General features: G+C 38.5%; 3 protein-coding genes across 4 annotated transcripts; 1 reads left to right on the forward strand and 2 right to left on the reverse strand.

Moving 5' to 3' along the window:
- Positions 1 to 78: 78 nt before the first annotated feature.
- On the reverse strand, positions 79 to 8,765 carry LOC103710020 (IAA-amino acid hydrolase ILR1-like 1). The gene is made up of 5 exons (XM_039128136.1): positions 7,919 to 8,765; positions 6,867 to 6,992; positions 5,770 to 6,084; positions 813 to 941; positions 79 to 717 (listed from the first exon to the last, which is right to left on the reverse strand). Exons 1-5 carry the CDS (start codon positions 8,354 to 8,356, stop codon positions 337 to 339), a joined length of 1,389 nt encoding a protein of 462 aa, XP_038984064.1. The 5' UTR covers positions 8,357 to 8,765; the 3' UTR covers positions 79 to 336.
- A 1,361-nt stretch (positions 8,766 to 10,126) lies between these two features.
- LOC103710018 (peroxidase 31) lies at positions 10,127 to 12,432 on the forward strand. Its single transcript, XM_008795589.4, has one exon. It carries the CDS (start codon positions 11,071 to 11,073, stop codon positions 12,094 to 12,096), a length of 1,026 nt encoding a protein of 341 aa, XP_008793811.2. The 5' UTR covers positions 10,127 to 11,070; the 3' UTR covers positions 12,097 to 12,432.
- Positions 12,433 to 13,148: 716 nt separating this feature from the next.
- Positions 13,149 to 22,760, reverse strand: LOC103710019 (chaperone protein dnaJ 16). Of its 2 annotated transcripts, XM_008795590.4 has the most exons (11): positions 22,233 to 22,759; positions 21,596 to 21,719; positions 21,281 to 21,363; positions 21,063 to 21,174; positions 20,875 to 20,979; positions 19,276 to 19,326; positions 14,327 to 14,413; positions 14,116 to 14,224; positions 13,861 to 14,009; positions 13,710 to 13,763; positions 13,149 to 13,609 (listed from the first exon to the last, which is right to left on the reverse strand). In XM_008795590.4, exons 1-11 carry the CDS (start codon positions 22,385 to 22,387, stop codon positions 13,391 to 13,393), a joined length of 1,248 nt encoding a protein of 415 aa, XP_008793812.1. In that variant the 5' UTR covers positions 22,388 to 22,759; the 3' UTR covers positions 13,149 to 13,390. The 2 variants fall into 2 exon arrangements, with proteins under 2 accessions (XP_008793812.1, XP_026661586.1); XM_026805785.2 differs by lacking the exon at positions 14,327 to 14,413 and having other exon boundaries at positions 22,233 to 22,760.
- Between the last annotated feature and the right edge of the window lie 1,201 nt (positions 22,761 to 23,961).

A 23,961-nucleotide genomic window follows, 5' to 3' on the forward strand; every position in this document is an offset into this window, starting at 1 on the left:
GATTCATGAATTAATTCTGAAATTGAATATTATAATCCACAACTTCTGGATGCAATCATGATGCCTGAAATTATTAACAGCAAAATTTATTCGCTTTTCACATGAAGCCATATAAAGAGTATGTTTGGTGCCATCATCAGGCTTTGTTACTTGCAATATTTTGTTCTTTAGTAGGCTACTATATTTTTGCTCAGCATAGTGAGCTTCTATGCAAAACAAAGACATGAGAAGGATATTTAGTAATGCCTTTTTGGGTGTAGAACTGTTGCATTACCTTATACAAATACGATAGGAATTGAAGATATCTCACATGTTAGAATTAGAAGAAAAGTTAGGTCATTGTGCATTACTGTAGGTTGATTGAAGGAGATAAACATGTGCGAAAGCTGCGTGTATTGCTGCTCCAATGGGAAGTGCATCCTCATCGATAGTGTAATAGGGGCTATGTTGTGGGTGGATGGATCCAATCTTCTCATTTCTAGTCCCAATGAATAGCAGGGACCCAGGTATCTGCTCTAAATAGAAAGCAAAGTCCTCGCTGCCCATCACGCGTGGACTCATCTGTGTATTTTTGTTTCCTACAATTTCTTTGGATACTTGTCGCACATATTCATAAATTCTCTTGTTGTTTACAGTTGGTGGAATTGGAGGGTGCTGCAACTCAAAGAATTCGAGCCTTGCTGTGCATCGATATACTGCTACTTGTCCTTTGATAACCTAATACATGTGAAGGCTTAAAAGAATGATTTCTTTTCTTATTTCATGATACAAACATGTAACAAAATTCAAGTTAAAAAAACTGCAAGGCATACCTCCTCAATTCTTTGTTTTAGTACATCAAAACTTTTTTTTGTAAAGGCTCTAAAAGTCCCACCAATTGTGACTGAATCTGGAATAGTACTGTATGAGCTACCTCCATGGAAGTTGGTTACAGAGACCACCTGCAGTATCAACATAATTGTGCTCTTTCAAATGCTAAATGCCAGCTCAGCCTCTGTAAGAAAGTACACAGAAAACTATACTTCCTATTGTTTACGGTGTTGAAGCAACTTTAGTTTATATATCTACAGTGAAGGAGCTGCTAGCATATTAAAGCATGGTTGAAAATGATAATTGTCTATATGGTTTTGAATTTTGATCAGATAATGTACAATTAAAATAATGGCAAACGAAAAGTTAAAAAAGAAACTCAGGAAAAGATTTGTCATTTTGCAGATTATAATTCTTTGTAATGAACATGAACATCAATTTGCAGATTATGACCAATGCAACTCACAAAATGAATAAGCAGTGCCAAACAGCTTGATTACTAGGGGGGAAATCCTTTGTAAAAGGATTACAGTAGGGCAGCACGGGTGATGTATGTTTTGGTGGCGAGGGGTGTTTTGTATTTTGGGGCAGGGGGGGGCCGTGGTGCAATTAGAGGTGTTTAATGTACTTTGTGAAATCTTTTGCTTCTTTTTTTAATATAAATGATTGAGAACTAGTTAATGAGAAAATATGATTGTTTTATGCTAAGATTCACCAAACCACTACTGTATTGGACCCCTGGTGCATTATTGGTTCGGCATGGTATGGTCGAATGGTATAGTAAGCATCCCGAATGGTCTGGTTCTGCCCTTTTCCAGCCGGTTGTTGTCGGTTCGGATTCCATTCCGGCCGGTTCTTAGCCGGAACCAAATTTAATAGACGAATTGACTCGGTTCCCCACCGGGTCGGCTCGGTACGGGCTGAACCAGGTGGTTTAGTCTAGTTCGGCCTACCTTTGGTTTGATAATATCTTAGGAATAGTTATCCATTGGATAAGAGAAAATTTTGCTTTAATGAGTTCAATTTTATTAACCTTGCAAGTACTCATGAATAAAATTAATTGTTATCAAAGGAACATGTTTGTGATCCTTCATTAGCACTCAAAATATAGACATATTCTAGAATATATAGATATTTTTACCAAATTATTTTATAGATAATGTAGGTTACATTAACTGTTGTAAATATAAATTTTTGTTTTGAAGAAATGTTCAATTGTGTTCAAATGATACCTTTATTTGTTGGTATTCCGAAAATAATTTTGAAATTAGTCTCTCTTTTTTTCTGAATGGCATGCCATCTGATTTTTATAAATAATTTATTAGTTGACCAATTATCATATGTAACTTTTAGCTGAAATCTAATTTTGTCATATGGGCTTTATTGTTCGTCCATATGTGATGGCATGAAAAAGAAGGGGATTTTGTGGGTTGTCTTTCCAAATTCTTAACTATTAATTGGAAATTAAGGAAACCTCATTTTATCCTAAATATAATTAATCCTTGTTTTCTTCAGGTAGACCAATGGATTTGTTGAATATTCGCGTAATTGATGGATATTCAAGATTGATTTGTGATTTGCAAAAGGGAAAAAAAAAGAGAGAAAGTGACAGTTGTGCAACAATGTTTTATTGACATCATGTAGACCACAGATGGATGACATGCCTCATTGATTTGTCTTTTTGTGATTTGAATCTACACTTTTCCACCTTGAGTTGGGTTAATTCAACTTGACTTAGGTTATGGTGTTTTATAATTAGCTGGGGGGATTGTATAGACTTTTACCAACCGTGTCATAGCTTACTTATGCATTTTAGGTTGATACAAGCCAATACTGCCGCCAAATGTTAAGAACAGCTACTTTACTGGTGAAAGGCTGGCATCAATTTTACTTGCACAATCGTGCAGGGGTCAAGTGTCCAGATATCTAGACGAATCTGACATGGAGACCTTTTAAAAACTGCAAGAAGGATGTGTCAGTATCTTGTAAATGTGCTTTGTTGTGTAAAGATGTATGTGTATGATGAATGATGAACTAAACCTAATGCTCCTTGAATTCATATGACTGATAACATATTTGCTAAATATTATGTTATAGTAAATAATTGTCATGTTGAAGTACCAAAAATAGACATGCAACGATAATGAGATCATGATTTCATGATATGAAATGTCTAAGAGTGTCATGAAGTGTCGCAGGTATCCAAGCATCCAATATGTCAAAAAACTAAAAATTTCAAGTGTCCAGGTAACATTGGCTTGCACCATACATACTACATTCTGGTTGGTAAAAAGACATTTCTTTTTTGTATCCATATATGTGAGATTTTTGGACAGATCCTGAACAACAAAGAATTTACATTTTCTATGTGCAAGAAAAATTTGCATTTTTGATTAAAAGAATTGTCACTGCTCTGTTTTATCAGAGTGTGACATATTTGTCTTGTTTAGCATCTTCCATTTTTGATTTTTCTGAAATTCTTTGTAGGTCATCAATTGTTCTCTGTGTTGTCTTGTTAATCAGTTTTAGTCCCTTATTTCATTGTGATATTTATGCTTCTCGTACAATCAGAAATCATGGTTTTAGATACTTGATGACTATTCTTGAATCACTCAACTTTATGCTATAAAGAGTCTTGATTAAGTGCTTTGAATGTTTCAGGTCATAGTAAAATAACACTCATTTTTGGAAATTCGTTTACTGTAAAGAATGATTACAGTTAAGTTTTAAATTTCTGCTGTACTGACACATAATAATGGGATTAAATGTAAAATCTTTCGCGCAAGCATTCCTCAAAAACTCAGCATCAGGTGAGGAAATTGCTCCTAAATCCTTAATTCTCATTTTAGGCACAACTTTCTCATTATTAGCATACTGACGTTGGTTTCTATCACTACAACTTTGGTCTTTTGATCTAATATAAACATATTCTTGTTGTTTGCATCATACATATTCAAAATTTGATAAATCAAAAGATGAACCCTAATCCTATTTTGTTTCTCTTTGTTCTAATATATGTTGCATTAGTGATGCAAATATTTCAATCTGGTGACATCTAAAAGTTCCACATGTTATATCACCTGATATGAAGAAAATAAGCTCTAAAAAAAAGAACATTTATTAGATGATCATTTTATGATAATGAAGAGTCGAATTCTAATTATGTCTCGGTTTACAGCCAGTTTTTTTAGTTACATTCTCAATTCAGTTTATCATAGAGGAAGAAAGATAAACTTTTCCTGATCATGATTCAAGTATTACTTTCTTCTGTTGTGGAAAAATAAATAAATTATGTCATATTCATTTAATTATTTTTGCTTTAAATTTTATTTTACCCTATTCAACTGATGCTCTAACAAGTCCAAGAATGTTTAGGTGGTTCATGGTAGACTACCCAAAACATGGCCCTGTTAGATGAAAAATTGTTCTCTTACAAAGAATAAGTACTTTTGTATCTTTAAGAAATGATGAAACTGTGGTTTTCTTTTTGATGTTCATTAGAATTGTGAAGTTTGATGGTATAATTGATTATGAGCTTCTCCTTATTGCAAATTGGTGGATTCTGGCTTGTAGAGTAGTTTGAACTCTTTCATGGCCATTGCTTCAGATCAATGATGAAGTGCTTTTTAAATTGGAGATGTACAGGAAGCCCATATATATCTTGCTGTTTCAAATGAAAGTGGAAGTGTGGAACCGTATATTGTTTAAAGAAATTCAACACTGCTTCGCAAGACTTGAGCTACCCAACAATAACATGACAATAGTTTCACGGTTTTAAAATAGATATGGGATTGGTGTGCTGATTGTTTATTTGGATGACATAGTTCTTAAAGTGAACTTGAAACAGGATAGAGGCTCTTGACCAGAAATGATTTATAAAACAGCTTTAAAGATTTTTGTTTCTACCTGATGATTATGCAATAACCTTCTATTCTATTGTGAAAGATTAGTCCGTGAATTAGCAGTGCTTCTTTGTTTAGTGCATATCTTGAAAGATGCTGCAACCTCAGGTATTCATATAAATCTCAAGGATTGAAAAGTAAAAGCAGTTGGTAGTTACTTGCAAATGAAGCTGATATTAAAGCAGTTGGTAGTTATCTTGAAAGGGTTCTCACCATTTGCAAACTAAAGTGGCTCCACTTCTTGACAAGTTTCATAACTTTCACTTGAGTCGATGCCACTGGCATGTGATAATTAAAGCAGTGTACATGTTTTTTGTGCTCTGTTGTTTTACAAGTTGTACTGAACTTGATTGCTACTTTGTACGCGATAAATCTGTGATCTCTAGTATGATAAGTTGATAAATTGGTGAACTACTGAAGCACTCTGGAATAATCAGTTGCAAGTTTGTTTGTTTCTTTTTTTTTAACTAGGTTGTCGTTGTTGGTTTTGACCTGGGGTTCTGTTCTTATAAATATATACTTCTATGATCTTTTTCTCAGATTATTTGTTAATCAACAGTTTGATATTTGATGTGTTCTGTGACATGCGATAATGTTTGATATAATTATGATTGGGAATATTTCCGTCATTTGACTTGCAATTACTCAGTCAAGTTATATAAAATATTGTAACTTCACAAACTGTAATATTCCTACACTCCTTGATGTCTTTTTCTATTAGTTTTGATTCTAATATATTAGTCTTCTTGTAATTACTTTTATTATTACCACCTTTTGTCCATTGCTATACAGAGTTACACATTGTATTGCTGAACAGATAGCGCAGCCTGGTAATTAGATTTTACACTGATTTTTTGTTTCAGAAACGCGTAACTGATTCCTAAAGCAGTAGAGGAGGTCATAATCTCAACAAGGAGAATTCCTCCTTTCCTTGACCACGAAAACTGTCATCCATGCAAAGTTATAACTGTACTTGTAGTGCAATGACATTCTACTCGGTATCATGCATTTTGGACTCACGTTATTTAGTTGAGGATTAAGCAGATAAAAGACATACCTGAGAATCCAGAGGATCTGCTTCCCTTGAAATAAGATTTTGTAAGCTAATTATTGATGCAGATGCTGCCAAGATAGGATCAACTGAGTCCTGTGGTGCTGCTGCATGACCTCCTTTTCTACTAATATATGCTTCAAACATTCCACATCCAGCTAGAAATTCACCAGGCCTGGAAGCAACAACCCCAGTAGGATAGGCATAAGACACGTGCATGCTAAATATGGCCTCTACATCTTTCAGTGCTCCTCCTTCAATCATCTGTATTGCTCCCACACCTCTTTCCTCAGCTGGCTGGAATATAAGAACTGCTGTTCCCTAGTGTAGCAATGAAATGAAAATCATATATTGTCAAAGGAGTATAACAGAGAGTTCATCATTGTTCCAAAATGAGCCGTAAAGCTGATTTATAAATGAATCCAAGTAGATAATTTCGAATTGTAGTATGTGAAATCCTTTTTGGTTGAAATAATTCCGTGCCATATTAATTGTGTCTGCACATTTGGTTTCATTATATGGTATTTGTGTCATATAAGAGAATTGGTCATCAAAAAAGGGTGGCGCAATGCAGGAGACAAGGGAAGGTCAGAGCCCTCCCTCCCCCCAACACCAACACACGCACACATGAGGTGGTTGTTTTTATGTTTGAAATGTCTGACCTCCAGGTCACAGTAAAGCAACCTTTCCGTTGCACCAAGGCTCACCATCATAATTAGTTATCTACTAAGATTAACTTTTGGAATGGTGGAAGGATGGCTGAATAAGTCCATATAAAAGAACATTCTTAAAACATTTTTGAATAGAGTGTATGCATTCTTTATTGTGGGGTTGGAGATGCAGTTAGATTAATGGATATCAGATCTTTCCAAAATATCTGAACTTACATATGGAGAAACACAGAGATAGATTAGTATGGTTCACATGAAATTAAATGGGGGAGGCAAAGTGTATGAGCACCACCTCTTGACTGCTATATAATTGATGAGAATTGAAGATTATCAAGGCTTGAAGAAATATTTATCAGAAAATTATATACCACCTCTTATGGGTTACATGTTAGATATAGCATTACAATTTAGTAAAGGATGTTAAGATGTTACCTGCAATGTTTCCTTGATATCCTGCAGTATTTTTGCTGCCCCCAGAAGCATACTAACATGTGCATCATGTCCACATGCATGCATTTTTCCATCTATTTTGCTTTTATGCTCCCATTCAACTAGTTCCTGCACACATAATATCAAAATATTAAACCTGTAGTTTCAGAATAATCTTTTTCAGGACATTGCACATAAATTGTTGTGAAATCAAAGTTCAATATATATCACTAGTTTATTGCAAGTCATAACTGATCTGTGTTACATTTCGATATCTTGAATGTTCAATCAGAACGAGCTAGAACCAGGTATCTGTGGACTGATTAATCAAGGATATTAGCTTGGAAAAACGGGGAGATGGATGATACATCATGGATAATCTTTAATATAGTAATGATCCAGAATAATGTAGGCTGTGAGAAGACTTCATTGTGAATCAGTGTGTAAATGTGTGTGTGTGTTTTGCATCTGTGCTTTTACTATCATAAATCATCACTTTTCTTGATTATGCAGTCTGCAAGTAAATCCATAGTTTTGAAAAGCTTATTAAACATGATATTCTTCACTAAGAACATAGCATAATGCCGAATCTTTAAATGTGATTTATTCAAATATGAAGCATATAGGAGAGTGTGGTTTTTTACCTCTTTACCTTTGGATTTTGGATCACTGAGCTGGTTCATTTCAACAATAAGCAACTTGAACATTAGTCCTAGAAAGACAAGACTGGGCTAGTTTTTGCTTGTGATGTTTCAACCAAAAGTAATGACAGCAGCGTATATTATAGATATCTAAACAAGATCGATATGTCCAAAGGCAACATGGTTGTTGCTTTCAACTTTGGACACTGATATCATTTTCTTTAGTGGCTTATTAGTTTCTTGACTGCATGCTTGTTCCATTTCCATCAGCCATGCCCAGTAATTATCAAGGTATAGTAGTATATTTTGTCCCACATAACACTGACTGGAATGAGCACTTTTATTCTGGAGTCCTTTTTATTAGAGCTCTATTTCTCATCTGTCCATGGAAAGGAAGCAGAAAAAAGAATTTACCTGAATTGCCAAAGCATCCATGTCTGCTCTGAGTGCTACAAAGGGTGGAAGTCCATTTCCTACGGTGGCCACTACGCCAGTGCCTGCGATCGGCCACCTATACTTGACGCCCATGAGGTCAAGCTCTCGTCTGATGAGCTCACTTGTCTGCAGCTCCTCATGTGCAAATTCTGGGTACTCATGGATCTCCCTCCTCAGCTTCTTGAGCCAGTCCACAGTCTGTCGAAGATTAGCCAGCCTAGCGATCTCATCTATCAAGGAGCCATCTCTTACAAAATGAGGATCCTTCGAAGTTATTTGGCCGTCCTTTGATGCATTGTTGCTGCCAAAAGAGCCTGGGGCTTCAGTATCTAACAATAAGGATTCCATGCTCAAGGCCAAGGATGCCACTGAGAGGAAGATCACAGAGATGTTGAAGTAGCTCGTGGACTGCTCCATGCTACAGTGAACTGGTGAGCAAAGCAAAGAAATGCAGCAAAGAGCAGCTTAGATTTTCTCCTTTCTGTTCTTTTTGGTACGGTAGCTCTCCCCTTTCTCATTTCATTTAGCCGCTTATAAAAGTGGCGCCGTGTGAGTTAACTAATACGGCCGATAAGTCCTACCTTTTTTTTTTGTTTGTTTTTTTGGTACTATTATCACAGTAATATATGTGTGTGGGGAGGCCTCCACGTCATCACAGGGGCCGATCATCTCAGAAAGTTCATGTTCATGTGTCACGAAAGGGTGATGATTCGTTTAGAAAAAAAAATCTCTCGTCCACTGCCATATACACAAACACAAGGTCGAACGCGTCTCCGTAGCACGCTTGATTAATGGTGACTTGAAAAAGATAGTAGGGGTTCATGAATGCTGGAAAAAAACAAAAGCAAAAACAAAGCAACGCATGAATGCATGTTGGTTTATGATTGAATTGGTCCACGCTTATAATAATTTTTTATGGTGCAGGATATATTCCGGACCTACTTCAAATTGACAACTCGTTGGACAGCTACAGTGGGAAGGAAAATCATGGTGTTTGGGTCCAGCCAGTGCGCTGGAAAAGCACAGGAGTGCAAGTATGGTCCCAAATTTTTCATTTTAAACGTGGGGGTATGCTTCCAGTCTTGGACCACATGGTTGCATTCCAGTTGATTCCATTGCAATGTGATGCATACGATGCGGGTGACCTGTTAGTGTGGGAATGGTTGATGGGACGTTGTCCTACAAGCTTGTCTTACGGGCTTCTTTCTCCTACTGCTGCTACACACACCTCTTACGGAGTTACGGGCGAGTAAAGATAGCATTAATGAAGTTTGGAGACTTTGCTGGATGTGAATTTCTTCCTTGCCGCATCTCTTGGTGGCTTGTGGGTCTCGCACAACATTAATTTTGGAGAACTCGGAAAAGAATGGTTCATCTCAGAGTTGGCATACGATCAAACGCCATCATATGGTTCCTTTTGATGAGACCTTGCTCGATTGAAGATAACCAGCCAAGACCGCATCCTACCTACCTGAAGCGACGAGAAAGATGTCCTTTGTGAGTGAGTACCAAGAGTTATGCATTAGCATGCACACTGCAAGTATGAGATATCACGACTAGGATCTCATACATAAAAGCTAGCCGGTGTGGATAGTTCGTTCTGATATTATCTGTTACGATTTAGGATCTGACTCAAAAACGCTAGCGGGAAGATATCATTGTCGTATATATTGCTCTTATCCTCTAAAATCAGGACATATTAAAATTCCAGAACAAAATGGAAATGACCAATGGATTTTTCTTCTTCTGCTAGACTTATCATAATCAACAAACTTCGAGATTTGTGAAACATGCGTGACATGGACAAGACTATAGTGACACGAGAAAAGAGTGATTGCAGGCCAAAAATGAATCTCAAAGTCCATGCTATACTACACTTATGAGATCCAAAAAAATAGAAAGTGAGTTTCACATTGTATGGAGAATTTAATTTGCATTGGAAGTTGCTATCATTTTCAGTTAGCTACCCTCTCTAGTTATACAACGCGTCTCGGCTAAACTAGCCATGATTACAAGCATTTTGTAAGATCTAAAGACATCATATCTAAGCAGATGCTTTTAATTCGTTCACGTATTTTCATATTTTTTGCTTTCATCATTGCTTCGTTCCATCTTTTGTTTTTTTTTCAACACAAAATTGAAATAGTAATGAAGCTATTTTTGTATTTTTAATAATCCAATGATCAATCTCATTCAACTTTTTCATATATTATTGGTATAATCCTTTCTTCTTTTTCTTCTTCTTTTTTTTTCTTTTTTTTTTTCTTCTTTCTAGGTCTTCACACCATGCACATGCAAGTATAGCTAATAAAATTAGAAAAAAAAAAAACTGACGAAGAGAGTAAGAAACACCTGCCAGGTGATGCGCCGCGAGGGACACCACCCAATTGGCTGCCGTGTGAGCTTAACCTTGGTAACAAACTAACAATAAATAAAACAAAATGCGGAGAACCAACACTGAGCTTCCAGAACTGCCTTCCTTTCCTCCTCTCCCAAGTAAAATATTGGATGGTTGGTGACGAATACAGCATTATATACATCCTTAACCATCCATGCAACTATCCTCCATGCCTACGCTCCATATTCCATTATCCCCAGCACCACTGCTTACCTTACGTGTGTCATCCATGTATCAAGGATGCTCACCCTGAGATTGGCATCTTCTCCTCGTAGATTCATAGATGGTGCAATAAACTCAAACTAACACAATCAAAACGGTCGGCAAATTTCGAAAGTAATATACTCTCTCCTCCCCCCACTTCTTTCGTACCGCGATCCACGCCCTCTCTGTCTCGCTCTGTTTTTCTCTCCCCTCATCACCTCGAGGAGTTGCTTAAAAATATATATCCAAATAAAACCACTCCTCAGCTCCCAATCTCTTCCCCCTAAAACCTCTCCCCGCCACAACCTCCCCTCCTCCCCCATTTCCTCTCCTCTCCTCCCCGTCCTCTCATTCTTACTTCCCACTTTTCCCAAAACGGAACCGATCTGCTTCCCCTCTGACCGCCCCGCACCCCTCTAAACTCGAGAGGAAGCGGATCCATTCGTTAAGATAAAGGTCGAAGAATTAAAGACCCTCCCGAAATCCAAATAGAAGGAGAAGGAAGGAAAAGAACTGAGTGTTCGAGAGGATGGCGAGCCATCTCCAGCGCCGGGTCCATTCCTTCTCCTCGGCCCTCCTGGCGGCGGTGCTCGCGGTGGCGGTGGCCCTGTCCTTCGCGGCGCCGTCGGCCGCGAAGCTGACGCCCAAGTACTACCAGAAGACGTGCCCCCGGGCGGCGGAGATCGTGACGCAGGTGGTGACCAGCAAGCAGATCGCCAACCCGACCACCGCCGCCGGCACCCTCCGGCTCTTCTTCCACGACTGCTTCGTCGGGGGCTGCGACGCCTCCGTCCTCATCTCCACCAACGCCTTCAACCGCGCCGAGCGCGACGCCGACATCAACCTCTCCCTCCCCGGCGACGGCTTCGACGTCGTGGTCCGCGCCAAGACCCAGCTCGAGATCGAGTGCCCCGGCATCGTCTCCTGCTCCGACGTCCTCGCCCTCGCCACCCGCGACCTCGTCACCATGCTCGGCGGGCCCTTCTACCCCGTCCTCCTCGGCCGTAAGGACGCCCTCGCCTCCAAGGCCGACACCGTCGAGGGCAACCTCCCCCGCCCCAACGTGACCGCCTCCCAGATGATCTCCATCTTCGCCGCCAAGGGCTTCACCGTCCAGGAGATGGTCGCCCTCTCCGGCGCCCACACCGTCGGCTTCTCTCACTGCAAGGAGTTCGCCCACCGGATCTACAACCACAACAATCGCGGCCAGAATGCCTTCGACCCCTCGATGAACCCCAAGCTCGCGGAGGCGCTGCAGAAGGCCTGCGCCAACTACCTCAAGGACGAGACCATCGCCACCTTCAACGACATCATGACGCCGGGCAAGTTCGACAACATGTACTTCAAGAACCTGGCCAGGGGCCTGGGGCTCCTGGCGTCCGACCAGATCCTGATGTCGGACCCGAGAACGAGGCCCTTCGTCGAGCTCTACGCCGCCAACAACACCGCCTTCTTCAACGACTTCGCGCGCGCCATGGAGAAGCTCAGCGTGCACGGGGTGAAGACCGGGAGGGAGGGGGAGGTCCGGCGGAGGTGCGACACCTTCAACAATTGATTGATCTGAAATGAGATGTCCTTCTGCTCCTTTGATACTTGCTGCCGTTTTGTCTGGATTGGAATAGATTAATTAATGCTCGAGGAGATTTGAGCGGGAAGGCATTTTGGCTTTGAAGTTGACACAAGGGATATGATGAGAATCGGAGAGATCACAATTATTTTTATTTCTGATGAAGTTGTTACTAATATAAGTGTTATATATTCATATTTATGTATCAATTCAATTCCTTTGGCGATATAACCTCCGGTGATGATTATAGTGTGAGGTACATGCCAACCTGTTCATTTAGTCTAGCCTACTTTATAAAAGGTTTGGTGCTTAATTTCTTCCCCCCGACCTTTTCTCCCCCTTCTTTGAATCTAGCAGAGTGAAATGGTTCCCAGTGAAGAGGACCCTGTTGCCCATTAAAATAGGGGCATTGTATGAAGATGGCAGATAACGAGGCTTAAGACTCTCTAGTTTGAGATCTAGATGATGATACCGAACAAAAAGGAATCCTGATATTCTCCAAAGTAGTTCAAGAAAGTATTTCCTTCAGCACTGCAATATTGAACCACTTGGAATGCCATTCTAACTGGCTTTCTTCAGAATTTTCGGAGCCCAAAGTAGTCGCGTGGAATGAAAATAAGTGACAGAATATAGAAAAGGGATCAATGCAGGCTGTCCTCGTTGCTTTCGACCGCCAAAAATAAGAAATACAAAAAAAAAATGCTTTGTATTGGCCAATCAAAGAGAGTTGTATGAACATACATTGCCTAGTTGGGGAGACTCCCCCGTTTAGACGAACACATCTGCAAGATCAAGTTGGTGGGTCCGCACTCTGTTGTTCGGATCTTGATCTACTTACCTAGAGATAAAAATATATGCCAGCCGAGTACGATTAATCTGCCCACTCTCGAGAGCTGGAAACAATAAATAATCTGCAACATGGAGGTGGACCACGACTTACAAATTCTAGCATTTAAGACCCCCCCTTCAACCTAAAGCCAGAGCAGAGACCAAACGAAAAGGCAAAAAATATGCCAGCAAAAGGTCTTTCAGATCTTCTCTGTCAGTATAAATTCAGAACCTCTGAATAGAAACAAATGATGGCGAGGAATGTAGGAAAAGAACAAAAGGAAGACAGGATCAACACATTTCACTCAGGTAACTACTGAGCATACATGTGAATATTCGGAAACTGTAAATGAAAACATAGTATGCATAAGCAAGAAAAATAAAGCAGGACAAAATAGCTGAACAATCTCTCACCTTGTTTTTTTTTTTTTTGATGTACACCCTCTCACTTTATTCAACAGGGCTTCCGCTTGTCAACCTTCAAGTGAATATTGAACCATTTCCTCCTTTTTGGACGGTCTCTTGACTTCTTCTCTCTTGTTTGGTGGTCATCTTCACTTTTAGACCCCCTAAATGATGTTCTGATCTTGCAACTACTAGAATTCCGTTTTAGAGGTGAAATGGTGGTGTAGGAAGCATGGATGGTGTTCCGTTCCTTTAGGAGCTCATCTATCTAGAGCAGCGATCGAAAAGAAAGAAAACATTGTACGGTCAATGGGGGATAACAAAACAAATGGAGCAACCGAACCAGAATCACAAGAGGCTGAACTCACTGCTTGCATTTCCTGTGTGTATCTGCTTGTCATCTCAGTGAACAGCGCCAACACCTGTCAATCACAGCATGCAGAAATACCACAATTAAAAGGTAAATGTTGGGAAAAGAAATAATGCAAGTTAAAAATGCACTCAGTAGGAACAATAAACCTCTCTGTACTCGGTCTCAAACTTCGATATTTCTGCTCTTTTGGTTAGGATTTTTGCCTCCACATCTCGGAGTTTTTCCTTTTCAGCTGAAAATGGTTCAGCAGACATGACCTCTATGGTGTAGTTTGCATTTCTAAAGAAGTTATCACCTGCAAACGATTGTTGAAGATAAACGTAAAGCTTACCATCAAAAAATATAGAATTCCACGATAAGGCAAACCAGCATGCCTGTGGAACATAATATAAGCAGCATACCATAGACAGCAAATATGTGGGTGCCAGCTTTCAGCTCATTTATTTCGCATGGTTGGAATCCATCCAATTTCTTGAAGAAGGCAGCATCAGGATCCTTCGCAATTGCCATCTAGGAGAATAAAATATTCAAGTTAAGAGAAAAAGAAAATCAGATGCAGCACTTTGGAAGACTAAAATTTGCCTGTAAAGTTTTTAGAAGATATCCTCTCACCGAGTTACTGTGATCAAATCGGTAAACAGGAAAACAGAGAAAGAACATTCCTGCAGAAGTAACCTTTCCTGTCTTTATACTGTCTTCCTACACCAGACTGGATGTCAGATATGTGCATCCTACCAACTAAATCTAATCCACAAATATTATAAGTCCTTTCAATCAGAATATAAGAAATGCTGGATCATATCTACTAATCTACGTATTTGTCTGCAACATTCTGTAAAAGGTGGTTGTGGTTCTGCTTGATAAAAGGTCGCAGTTAGTCAGAATAATGATGATGATGACAGACATGCTGTTGCAAATGGATATCAACTGAATTTGCACATGATAAATATCAATGAAGAAATAATTAACAAACATCTTTCAAAAATTGTGTATAAGCATTTCCTATTCCACATCCTTATGCAGTATAATGTGTCACAGCAAGATAGATCCATATAGTTGGATTACCATTTTATCAGTACCAATGCATTGACAACTCTTCCATTAATTGGTGTTTTAAGACGAACGGCGAGCACCATCAATGTCATGATACAAAATCAATATTCTAATCAATATGATGAGTTGGTGAGATCTGGAGTAGGACAATAACGAAGTGCGAGACCTTGTTGAGCTGCAGAAATAATAGGGTACATATTAGTCATCAAGATGGTCATGTAGGTGAAACTCCAGATATTTGGCACTAATGCTGATTGAATAGATGTTTTGGTCACTCACGGCAGATGCTGATTGTCTGTGGTTAGGAGGTACTGAAATCCATGTAGCATAAACCAAGAATTAGAACAATGGTACTCAAAGAAGGGTCACAGGGTAAAAAGCAAGTTTCACACACTTGGTAAATGAAACGAGGCTAATCTTGTGATTCTCAATGAGTTTAAAAGAAGAGCAAAGAAGATTGGGATATTACAAGGTTCTACAAATCTCTTATAGCAGCATAGAAATGATAAAATGATCAGTGGTGACTCCAAAATAATGACTCGGTGGTAAGAACAAGAGACTGCCAAAATAAGAAAATTCAGAAAATGCAGATGTAGATGACAGTGTAGTCAAGGATGGAACCTGGACCTTTTTTTTTTGGGGGGGGGGGGGGGGGTGGTGAGGGGGGGAGTGTTAAGTGGATTATTATGCTATGATATTTGATGCGATAGCACATCAAATGAATTTTAAACTAGCCTATCTATCAACATATTCTTAAAAATATGAAATCAATAATATATATATATATATATATATATATATATATATATAATCCAATTTACTTTTTTAAGAAATATATCTAATTTATTGATATATGAATGATAATAAAATAATGTCCACTTAAAAATGAAAGTAAGATTGTCTTGTATTTGATTTCCTAGTTACAGCTTCACTGAGAAATGGAATTAGACTTTAGCGGGATTGGGCTACCATGAGAAATGGACAAATATAACCAAAAGGTTAGAAGCGGTGTTTTGTGGAACTCCTGCTTTACTCAAACTCAAAACCCACTCGTACTTATGCATTTGGAATCCCAAATGAACAGGGAGATGAGGATTTAAAATCCTTTTTGGTTAAACAATAACTAGCTGCCATGACAACCCAGTGCTAGATGCCCGTACTAGCATGGCATGGGAAGTGCCAGCTGGCATTTAGATCCATGGTTTTCAGATGTAAAGGACCATAATAAAGGCTTTGGAAACGTGGAGACATGGCCAGGGACTCCCAACAGAAAAGTAGTGACTTCAGTTGAAGGGTGGGGGAGTAATAAAGAAAGCCCAAGGGACTTTCAATCTTTTGGAAACAATTTAAAATGCACGCTCAGAGTCACAGTTGCGATGGCAAAATTGTTTCAGATCACTAAATAAAACAAAGGAGATATGTGATGGAAGGGTTTACAATTTACAAAAGCAATATCCAGATGAAACCCTAAACATGGAATTTTTGCAAGATTTTGAAGTCAAAACATCCTATGTTTTGTTTCACTGTGAACCCTTTTCTGGAGAATGCGAGTGAATAAATCTTCAACTTGCAGCATCCCATTCCATAAACAACACAAGCATGAATGAAATAATCTGGAACTTCATTTCAGACACCAGAATTGGGTAAAAATGACAAGAAAAAAGGGCCTAAAGCACAACCATGATCTAAAGCCATGTAACTTGACGAGAAAGCATTGAGTTAAATTAACTAATTATGAAGCAGTTGAGTATACGCTTATGCGATACGATAAGCAGGAACCCCTCAATAAACATGAGCCTGTAGTGATTATAAGTCAGCATGGTTTTAATATTACCAATACACTCACATTTAACAATTTTCTTTTTCATGAGGTAATTGTCTACTTTACGAATTCTAGTGTTTCCCTTATATCCCATCTCCAAGTTGGTGGAAATAAATATGCTAGCACTACACCACGAATCAGAACATTTTTCAACCTATGTTCAGCTCCTTATAGAAATAAGAAAACCCACGGAATAGTCAAAAAAAGAAGACAAACATTTCTTTATTTCATTCAGTTGTTAATTTCCAACTATAGACATATCTGACTTTATATGCCAAACACTAATACAAGGTACTAACATTTTAAAACCTAATGGCTAATGGAGTAGAACCTATGACATGCCTCTCATTGATACAGACAACAGGTGTTTGGCATGCAGATGCTGTGTGATGGGTGGTCATAAAATTCAGAGTTATCAACAATTAGCATCTCATGTATTATAGGAGTTTTGTATATGAGGGGTAGGGGTGATGCAGATTTTCAGAAAAAAAAATAACTGGGAAAAAATAAAGATAGGGGTGATGCAAACGGTTTTGTGGATCATATGCACTTAGAAATATATAATCTAGACATGTTCAATGATGTCATGGAATCAATCATATAAGCAAATAACTTGATCCTTCCTGGACACTTGATATGGTAAAATTCAATACACTAGCTTTGATAAAAGTCTCCATGTTGCTCACCCAAGAATTTGTTCATGTTCACAATTAGATAATTTCGATATTCTTTTTGTTATTAAATTCCTTATCTTCTTTAATAGGTGTTGAATGTCCTTGATTAGAGGATTGCTTTCAACAGAATGCAAACTTTCTTTCCATATGGAAAAATGTATCGGATACTGATGATCAAAATGTAATTCATTGTCCCTTGCCCAAACAATCTTCTGATGAGTTGGTTGTTATCTCCAAAGTCCTGGACATTATGTCCTCATCTTTTTTGTGTCTATGAGTCACCGTACAATTTATTACTTTCATTGTACTTCTCACTTTTATCAAGCCTCCATATTATGATTGCAACATATCCTCCAGTTGTTTTTGGCTTTCCTAACTTCCGATATGGCAAAGTACGAGAAACTGAACATCAGCAAGATCCAGTAATTATCTTCCTATATAACAAAATTATCTATAACTGAAAATAAGAACAATTGGTTTTGCTTGGGAAGTCAGACAGGTAAGATTGGATAGACAGAATCACAGTTTTCAACTAGACCTTGTTGAGCAGTAAGATGTTTTTTCTTTCTTTTTTCTTGAAGAGTAAAAGTAATTTTATTGACATGGCAGAGAAGCGCAAACAAACTGTCATCTTTTAGAATACAAATTCCCCATACTATCTTCATCTAAAAAATTTCTTAGTTTAAGGGGACGAAAACCAGTATGACAATACCTCATAATGATTTTATTGGAAAAACCAAAGAGGAGCTGTCTTAGGTCAAAGATCAGCTCCCCTGTTACCTTCGCTCCAGATATGTGTTGCCAAAAATCAACTGAAGATGCAGTAGATTGTCAAATCTCATTAGGACTACCACAAATGTATCAATAAAGCCTTGATTTACTAGACATCCAGCCCATGCAAACTTTCAGGCCAAACTCTATTATGAGAACCAAGAAGCTGAATGTTATGGAATGGAAAAGGCATCTCGACATTCCATCAAATTCGTGTGATCAGAAGCACTCACAGGTTCAGCATGATGGAGGATCTTTAGTTGTTCCTTTATATCCCACAAGGACCAGGAAAATGAGGTACATTTGGGTTCAATGTATTTAGTTCAAAACAAACATCCATAAGTTTGTTCCAGCTCAAATTCATCTATTTCAGGTAGACCAGATTAATGGAACAACTCCACTTATCCAGGACAATCAACTACTGCTAGCCATTTTCACTCTTTGAGTAGCAATCATCCATGATTTTATTAACATCACAAGCAATTAGATTAAGAATTCTGCACCTTTGAATAGATTGATCTAATAATATACATTGTTGCGCCACCCAGATTTGCCAGATAGTTGTGCGCAATCTACCTAAAATATTATATGATTCCTTTTTCTCAAGAATTTAAGCCAGAGTCTGGGATTAAAATAAGGAAAAAATTAATATAATTAGGAAAGCACTCTGAATACATGAAATATACTTAGACATCAGTTAAGCATCTATGTAGATATAACAGTTTATTATATTTCTGAATGAACTAGTGCAAGAGACAACAACATGATTTTTTTGGATCAGGCATCTGACACACGTGCACTGCAAGTACACAAAAAGGTGTGACTGATTATCATTGTATCAGCAACCAGCAAAAGCATTCAGTGATTTAAGCACATAATAAATCCAAATTTTGCAGCATTTTATAGACAGAATTGCAACTGCATTTTGTAACTGAGATTATAATGTTTCAAAACACATTATCCAAAATCCTTTATTCTACTGAAGGAAAGAAACTGCCTATTTTCCCACCTTGTTGTTTCAAATTTCACATGACGAGTTAGAACCTGACAACAACTTAAACATCCTAGCACAAATTATATCTACCTAGAATGAGCCAACTGCAAATTTCCACATAGTTTCACACGACTAATGTCAAATTAAGCCACACAGAGCAGAGGAAAAGACCAAAAGGAAAAAAAGGTTAAGCATTTGTCAACAGTAGCTCTGACACGAGTTTTTGCATGACAACAGGATGCCCTACCTGTAATGCAAGGCTCAATCCACCGTTCTCTTCCTGCTCAAAGTACAACAACTGCAAGCAAATATAGTACGTCTTGAGTAAAAGACAGTAGCTGGAAGTGCAATTGAACCACTAGAGCTAATAGACATTATCTGATTTCTGAAATATTAACTACTTCAGATGCAACTTAAAAAGCACACATGAATAGTACAGTTTGTGCATGGAAATAAATTCTCCTTTAACTACATCCACACAGCCAGAGTCAAATGGATGAGATGACTCATTACTATGAAATGCAGCAACCAGATGATTAAGTTCTCCTAATTTATAATATAAGATAAATTTATATCAAACCACCTAGGCAACTCAAATTCCAAAATTGACGAAAGCCATGCTTCCACATCCAAAACCATTGTAAACTATAAATTAGGTTGTTTATTTTACTTCATTATGTATGTCTGATTTACAAGGCTCAAATCTCAAAAAAATGCTCAAAGAATCCAGTGTGAAACTCCTCAAACTAGGGAGTCTAAATATTGGTTAATTGGGAAATCCTTTTGATTAGAAAAGTTGAAATTTTCCTTGATTTGGAGTCCAAATTTTAAAATGTTTATGTCAAAAAAGAGTCCTAGTTTGGCAATAATTGGATTAAGAAGGTTTTGGATTTATCAAAATAGTCTTTTGGTGTCATGTAGTGCCTCTTTGTATAGGGCTTGGAGGAGATTAAAAAAGTGAATAATGAAATATAATCGTTATACATTTCTAGATTTATTTAAGGGATGAAAGTAAGGAAGTGCTTGTAGAGATTTAGTTACCTTAAAATCCATAAAATTAGTTTTGGAGCTTAGAAATCCTTCTAGCAATGTCTATATTTCAGTTCACATTGAGTCACATTTATAGTAAATTTTTGTTGCAGTGTTTCTCGTTTGATGAAAGGTTGCATTAGAAAGGTTTTGAATCTACAAGACTGTCCCTGGTGCCATTTAGTTGTCTTTTTATGTTAGTAACAAGGGGAGATCCAAATATTTTAATAGATAATCAATTTTTGAAAGAAAAAAACTTTCTTCTGGTAGCCTTTCTATTATCCCTCCATTTCTATTCATTCCCTTTTTTGTTCTTCACCTTCTCACATTTTCATCCTTCTTTTTATACTCGAGTAAAAATCTAGCAACCCTGTCCTTAAGGCAAAATCAACAACTTGCTCCTCATATAGGGAACTAAACTTTCATATAGTTTCTTTGTGTAAATATTCAATTCCCTGAACTTACCCTTTTGTTGACAAATTATAATAAAATGAGAACAAAGGAACAGAAAGGACCCTCTATGTAGTTAAAATATCTGACAAAACGAAACACTAGATCTACAGATACGAAAAGCACCTGATGTTACAATGACACCTCGTTTATAGAACTCATCCAAACTTTACTGGAGCAGCATATGGTATTTTAGTGTACTGAAGTAGAGCTATAGCTAATCTCACTCTAAATATTGTTATATTGTTTAAAAGGATACTTATGTTTCACCAAACTTTAAGCAATCACATGCAGAACCTTAATGTGGTTTAAACACAACAGATTGACAGCTGTTCTACTAGAATATAGTTGAATGTTGTTGTATCACCTTGAATTTGCTTTTATCAGCTGCATGCACTCGGCACACAAATCCCATCCTTGCCTCCTGCTCTGTTATTTCTACGGAATAAAAATGAGCAGACTGCTTTTCTACCTGTGCAGCATTGAAACATTCAGAGATCTCCTAGACTTAGATGTAATAATTGCAAAAACAAGAAGAGGAGAACAACGCCTCACCTTTCTGAACAGAGATTGCCCCAACTGAAGCGGATGAATGGTTACAGCACCATGCAGTGCTTCCTCTAATATGGTTGCTGATACCATAGTCTTAATTGGCACACCAAGTTTACTGACATGCAATACACATGAAACAGATATGATAATAGAAAATCACAGCATAATGCATAGAAATATAAGGAGATACAGAACATTAAGCGACCAACTTCCACTTTTACCTAAAAAGCGCAGCGAACATTGTGTTCACAGTACCTAGACTTGACAGATCAAGTTCCATTTCTTGGCCATCTGATTCAACAGCCTGGATGAAGAAAACTTACTGTGCCATAATTTCAGATAAGAAAATGGCTAGAAGACTGAACATAATATTCATTGGAAGAGTCAGAAGTACAAGAAATTCTGATAAACGCAATAAAGAACTACAGTGGATGTCTACGAAAATTTAATAAGCAGCCTAACATCTGGAGAGAAATGACTAATCTTTTGGACTAAATACAATCTAAACATATTCTGCACACACCTACATAAATTACCTCAAAACCAGATGCGTCGTACTGACGCCTTTTGTCTGGATCTGACAAGATATTGTATGAATACGTGACTTCCTTGAATACATCAGCTGCTACAGGATCGTTAGCATTTTTGTCAGGATGGTACCTGAAAAGCAACAACAAACAATAACGAGGCAATTTTGAGCACTATGCAATCATTAATGATCGAAAAAAATAATTTTATTCGATATAAAATTTTAATCATCATCACAATCATTAAGCCCTTTTAACTTTAAGGCATTAGGATTTGGCTATTCAAAACAGCGTTTGCTAATCGTTGCTATTCACGATGAGTTAAAAGAAAGTAGCACAGTCATTTGCGCATATATTATGAACCATAAGCATCAGTGAAAAGAATGCTATAAACAATTCGTAAATCATGCCTCAACTGGTTTGCTCTTATATTAATTGTTGGTGGTGCTATTCCTGACCTTCACCATAAAGTTAACAAACATAGTTCAGACTAATAATTTGTCTCTTATATGCTATGCAAACACTTGGCCTGTGTTTCCAAGGCCGTAAACCCTCCATGTACGATGTTTTAACATTTTCACTTGCAGGATTAGCACCAAGAAATGAAGAAAATCTAAGTGGGAGAGGATAAATTAAGGGATCCTACTTGAGAGCCAATTTCCGGTACGCGCTCTTGATTTCCTGATCCGTGGCATTGCGACCCACCCCAAGAACCTCGTACGGGTCCTTCCTCTGTTGCTGCTTCGCGGCGGCATTCCCCTTCTTCTCCGACTTCGACGAAGTGAATCTCGGCGCCGGCATACTCCCTCCCTCCCTCCCTCCCTTTCCCTCGAGAAACCAAGCAAACAACCCTAACCCTAACGAAATCAGATCCCACGGAGCTACCTGTCACCGATGATTCCCGCCGGAGAGCACGGATCTAACGAGGGGAATTCGCGGCCTCCCGATCTCTCATCTCGAAATCAATCTCGGAGCGAGGAAAGGGAACGCAGGCTCCCGCGATGCCACCGACGAGAGAAAGGGGGAGAGAGGCACCTCCTCGACGTCCTTCGAGCTAGAGCCAAGGAATACAAGGAAACGGGGAGGAAGGAAACGGGGAGGTAGGGCGGGGCGAAACGAAGAAGAGAGCGAGAATTTGGAGGGGAGGAAGGGGGAAGAGAGATGCGCTTGTCCTGCTCCCCAGGAACAGGGATCCCGTTAAACGGTCCCTCTCCGCGACACAGCCGCTCTCCCAAAGAACAGTACTTAGATACTCGAGTGCGCATATAATTTATACGCGTGATGATAGATCCACCGTCAAATGCTTCCGGGCCACCCATATTTGACGGTGGATTCATTAGCGAGCATAGAAAGTTGTTTACGTTCATAGTTTAGCTGAGGGACGGTTTCGTCTCGCTTGCCCCCTAGGTCACGTCTGGCCTGGCTGGATTCGAAGGCCCATACAGGGGAAATTAACATCGGTTCGCCCGACAGCTCTCCAACTTGGAAACATCCGGGCCGTCCGAGGTTGGAGGCTTATTGGAATGGAGGACGGTTGATCGACTGGCTCTTCTTTTTGTCTTGTCTTAAGTATGATTCTTTCCGAATTTCTATGTACGTGTCGAGTACTCGTTGGGCCTTTTCCCACTCTCTTGTTGGGCTGTTTGTGCTGATCCGGAAGTTGGGCCGGGGCTATGGACCGGCAAGCGTGATGCTAAATTCTGTACCCCATGGCTGGCCCGCGAATCTAAAAGAAATCTATGCCATCTTTGGGGATGGTAGATCTCGCGTGAAATGGTTGCCTAGTTAACGGTGACTTTTATTCTCTATTGCTCTTTTACGCACGCTACGAGTTGCAAATCTATGAGCAACATGAGAATTTAGCATGAGTTATGTGACTTCTTATTTTGCATTGAACTTGTGCATTAACAAAACTTTGGGACCTTTCTCGCGCCCATATCGAAAAGACAAAGCCAGCTTTTCTTAGAATTCTATCATAAATTTCATGTGGAACTCCACCTTGTCTGACCTAATGTGATCTATCTAATGGCAATAACAATATAAAATAAGTTCGTAAGGAGGGTTTTATTTATAAGCTCGGCTTTTTAGGGATTGCAGGAACATTATCCATGATCTCTTCAATTTTGATATACTTCATTCTTATTTTCCATAATTACGTTTTTTTAACAGTAATATATTACTTTGTATTTGAAAGGGAAAAGAAAATAATGAGACTCAAATATGTAATGTTTACATTAGAATAGCTCGCATGCAGATAACCACTACTGAATCAGATTTTTTTTTTTCATTTGACTTGAATTTTTTGTGTATGTGTGCGCGAAATTACCATCATTAACAAAAGCACTTTTGAAAAGCATTTCTTTAAATATATAAAT

This window comes from Phoenix dactylifera, chromosome 7 (genome assembly GCF_009389715.1).
Source record: "Phoenix dactylifera cultivar Barhee BC4 chromosome 7, palm_55x_up_171113_PBpolish2nd_filt_p, whole genome shotgun sequence".
NCBI lineage: Eukaryota > Viridiplantae > Streptophyta > Magnoliopsida > Arecales > Arecaceae > Phoenix > Phoenix dactylifera.

Excerpts from the sequence above, each read along its gene's own strand:
- LOC103710020 (XM_039128136.1), bottom strand. The coding sequence starts at position 8,356 with ATGGAGCAGTCCACGAGCTACTTCAACATCTCTGTGATCTTCCTCTCA. Across the intron at positions 6,993-7,918 it reads TGGATGCTTTGGCAATTCAG|GAACTAGTTGAATGGGAGCA; the intron begins GTAAATTCTTTT and ends TTATGTGTGCAG. Across the intron at positions 942-5,769 it reads CAGATCCTCTGGATTCTCAG|GTGGTCTCTGTAACCAACTT; the intron begins GTATGTCTTTTA and ends TTGATACTGCAG.
- LOC103710018 (XM_008795589.4), top strand. The coding sequence starts at position 11,071 with ATGGCGAGCCATCTCCAGCGCCGGGTCCATTCCTTCTCCTCGGCCCTC.
- LOC103710019 (XM_008795590.4), bottom strand. The coding sequence starts at position 22,387 with ATGCCGGCGCCGAGATTCACTTCGTCGAAGTCGGAGAAGAAGGGGAAT. Across the intron at positions 14,414-19,275 it reads GATTGAGCCTTGCATTACAG|GAAGACAGTATAAAGACAGG; the intron begins GTAGGGCATCCT and ends AGTCTGGTGTAG. Across the intron at positions 13,764-13,860 it reads TTGAGACCGAGTACAGAGAG|GTGTTGGCGCTGTTCACTGA; the intron begins GTTTATTGTTCC and ends TGTGATTGACAG.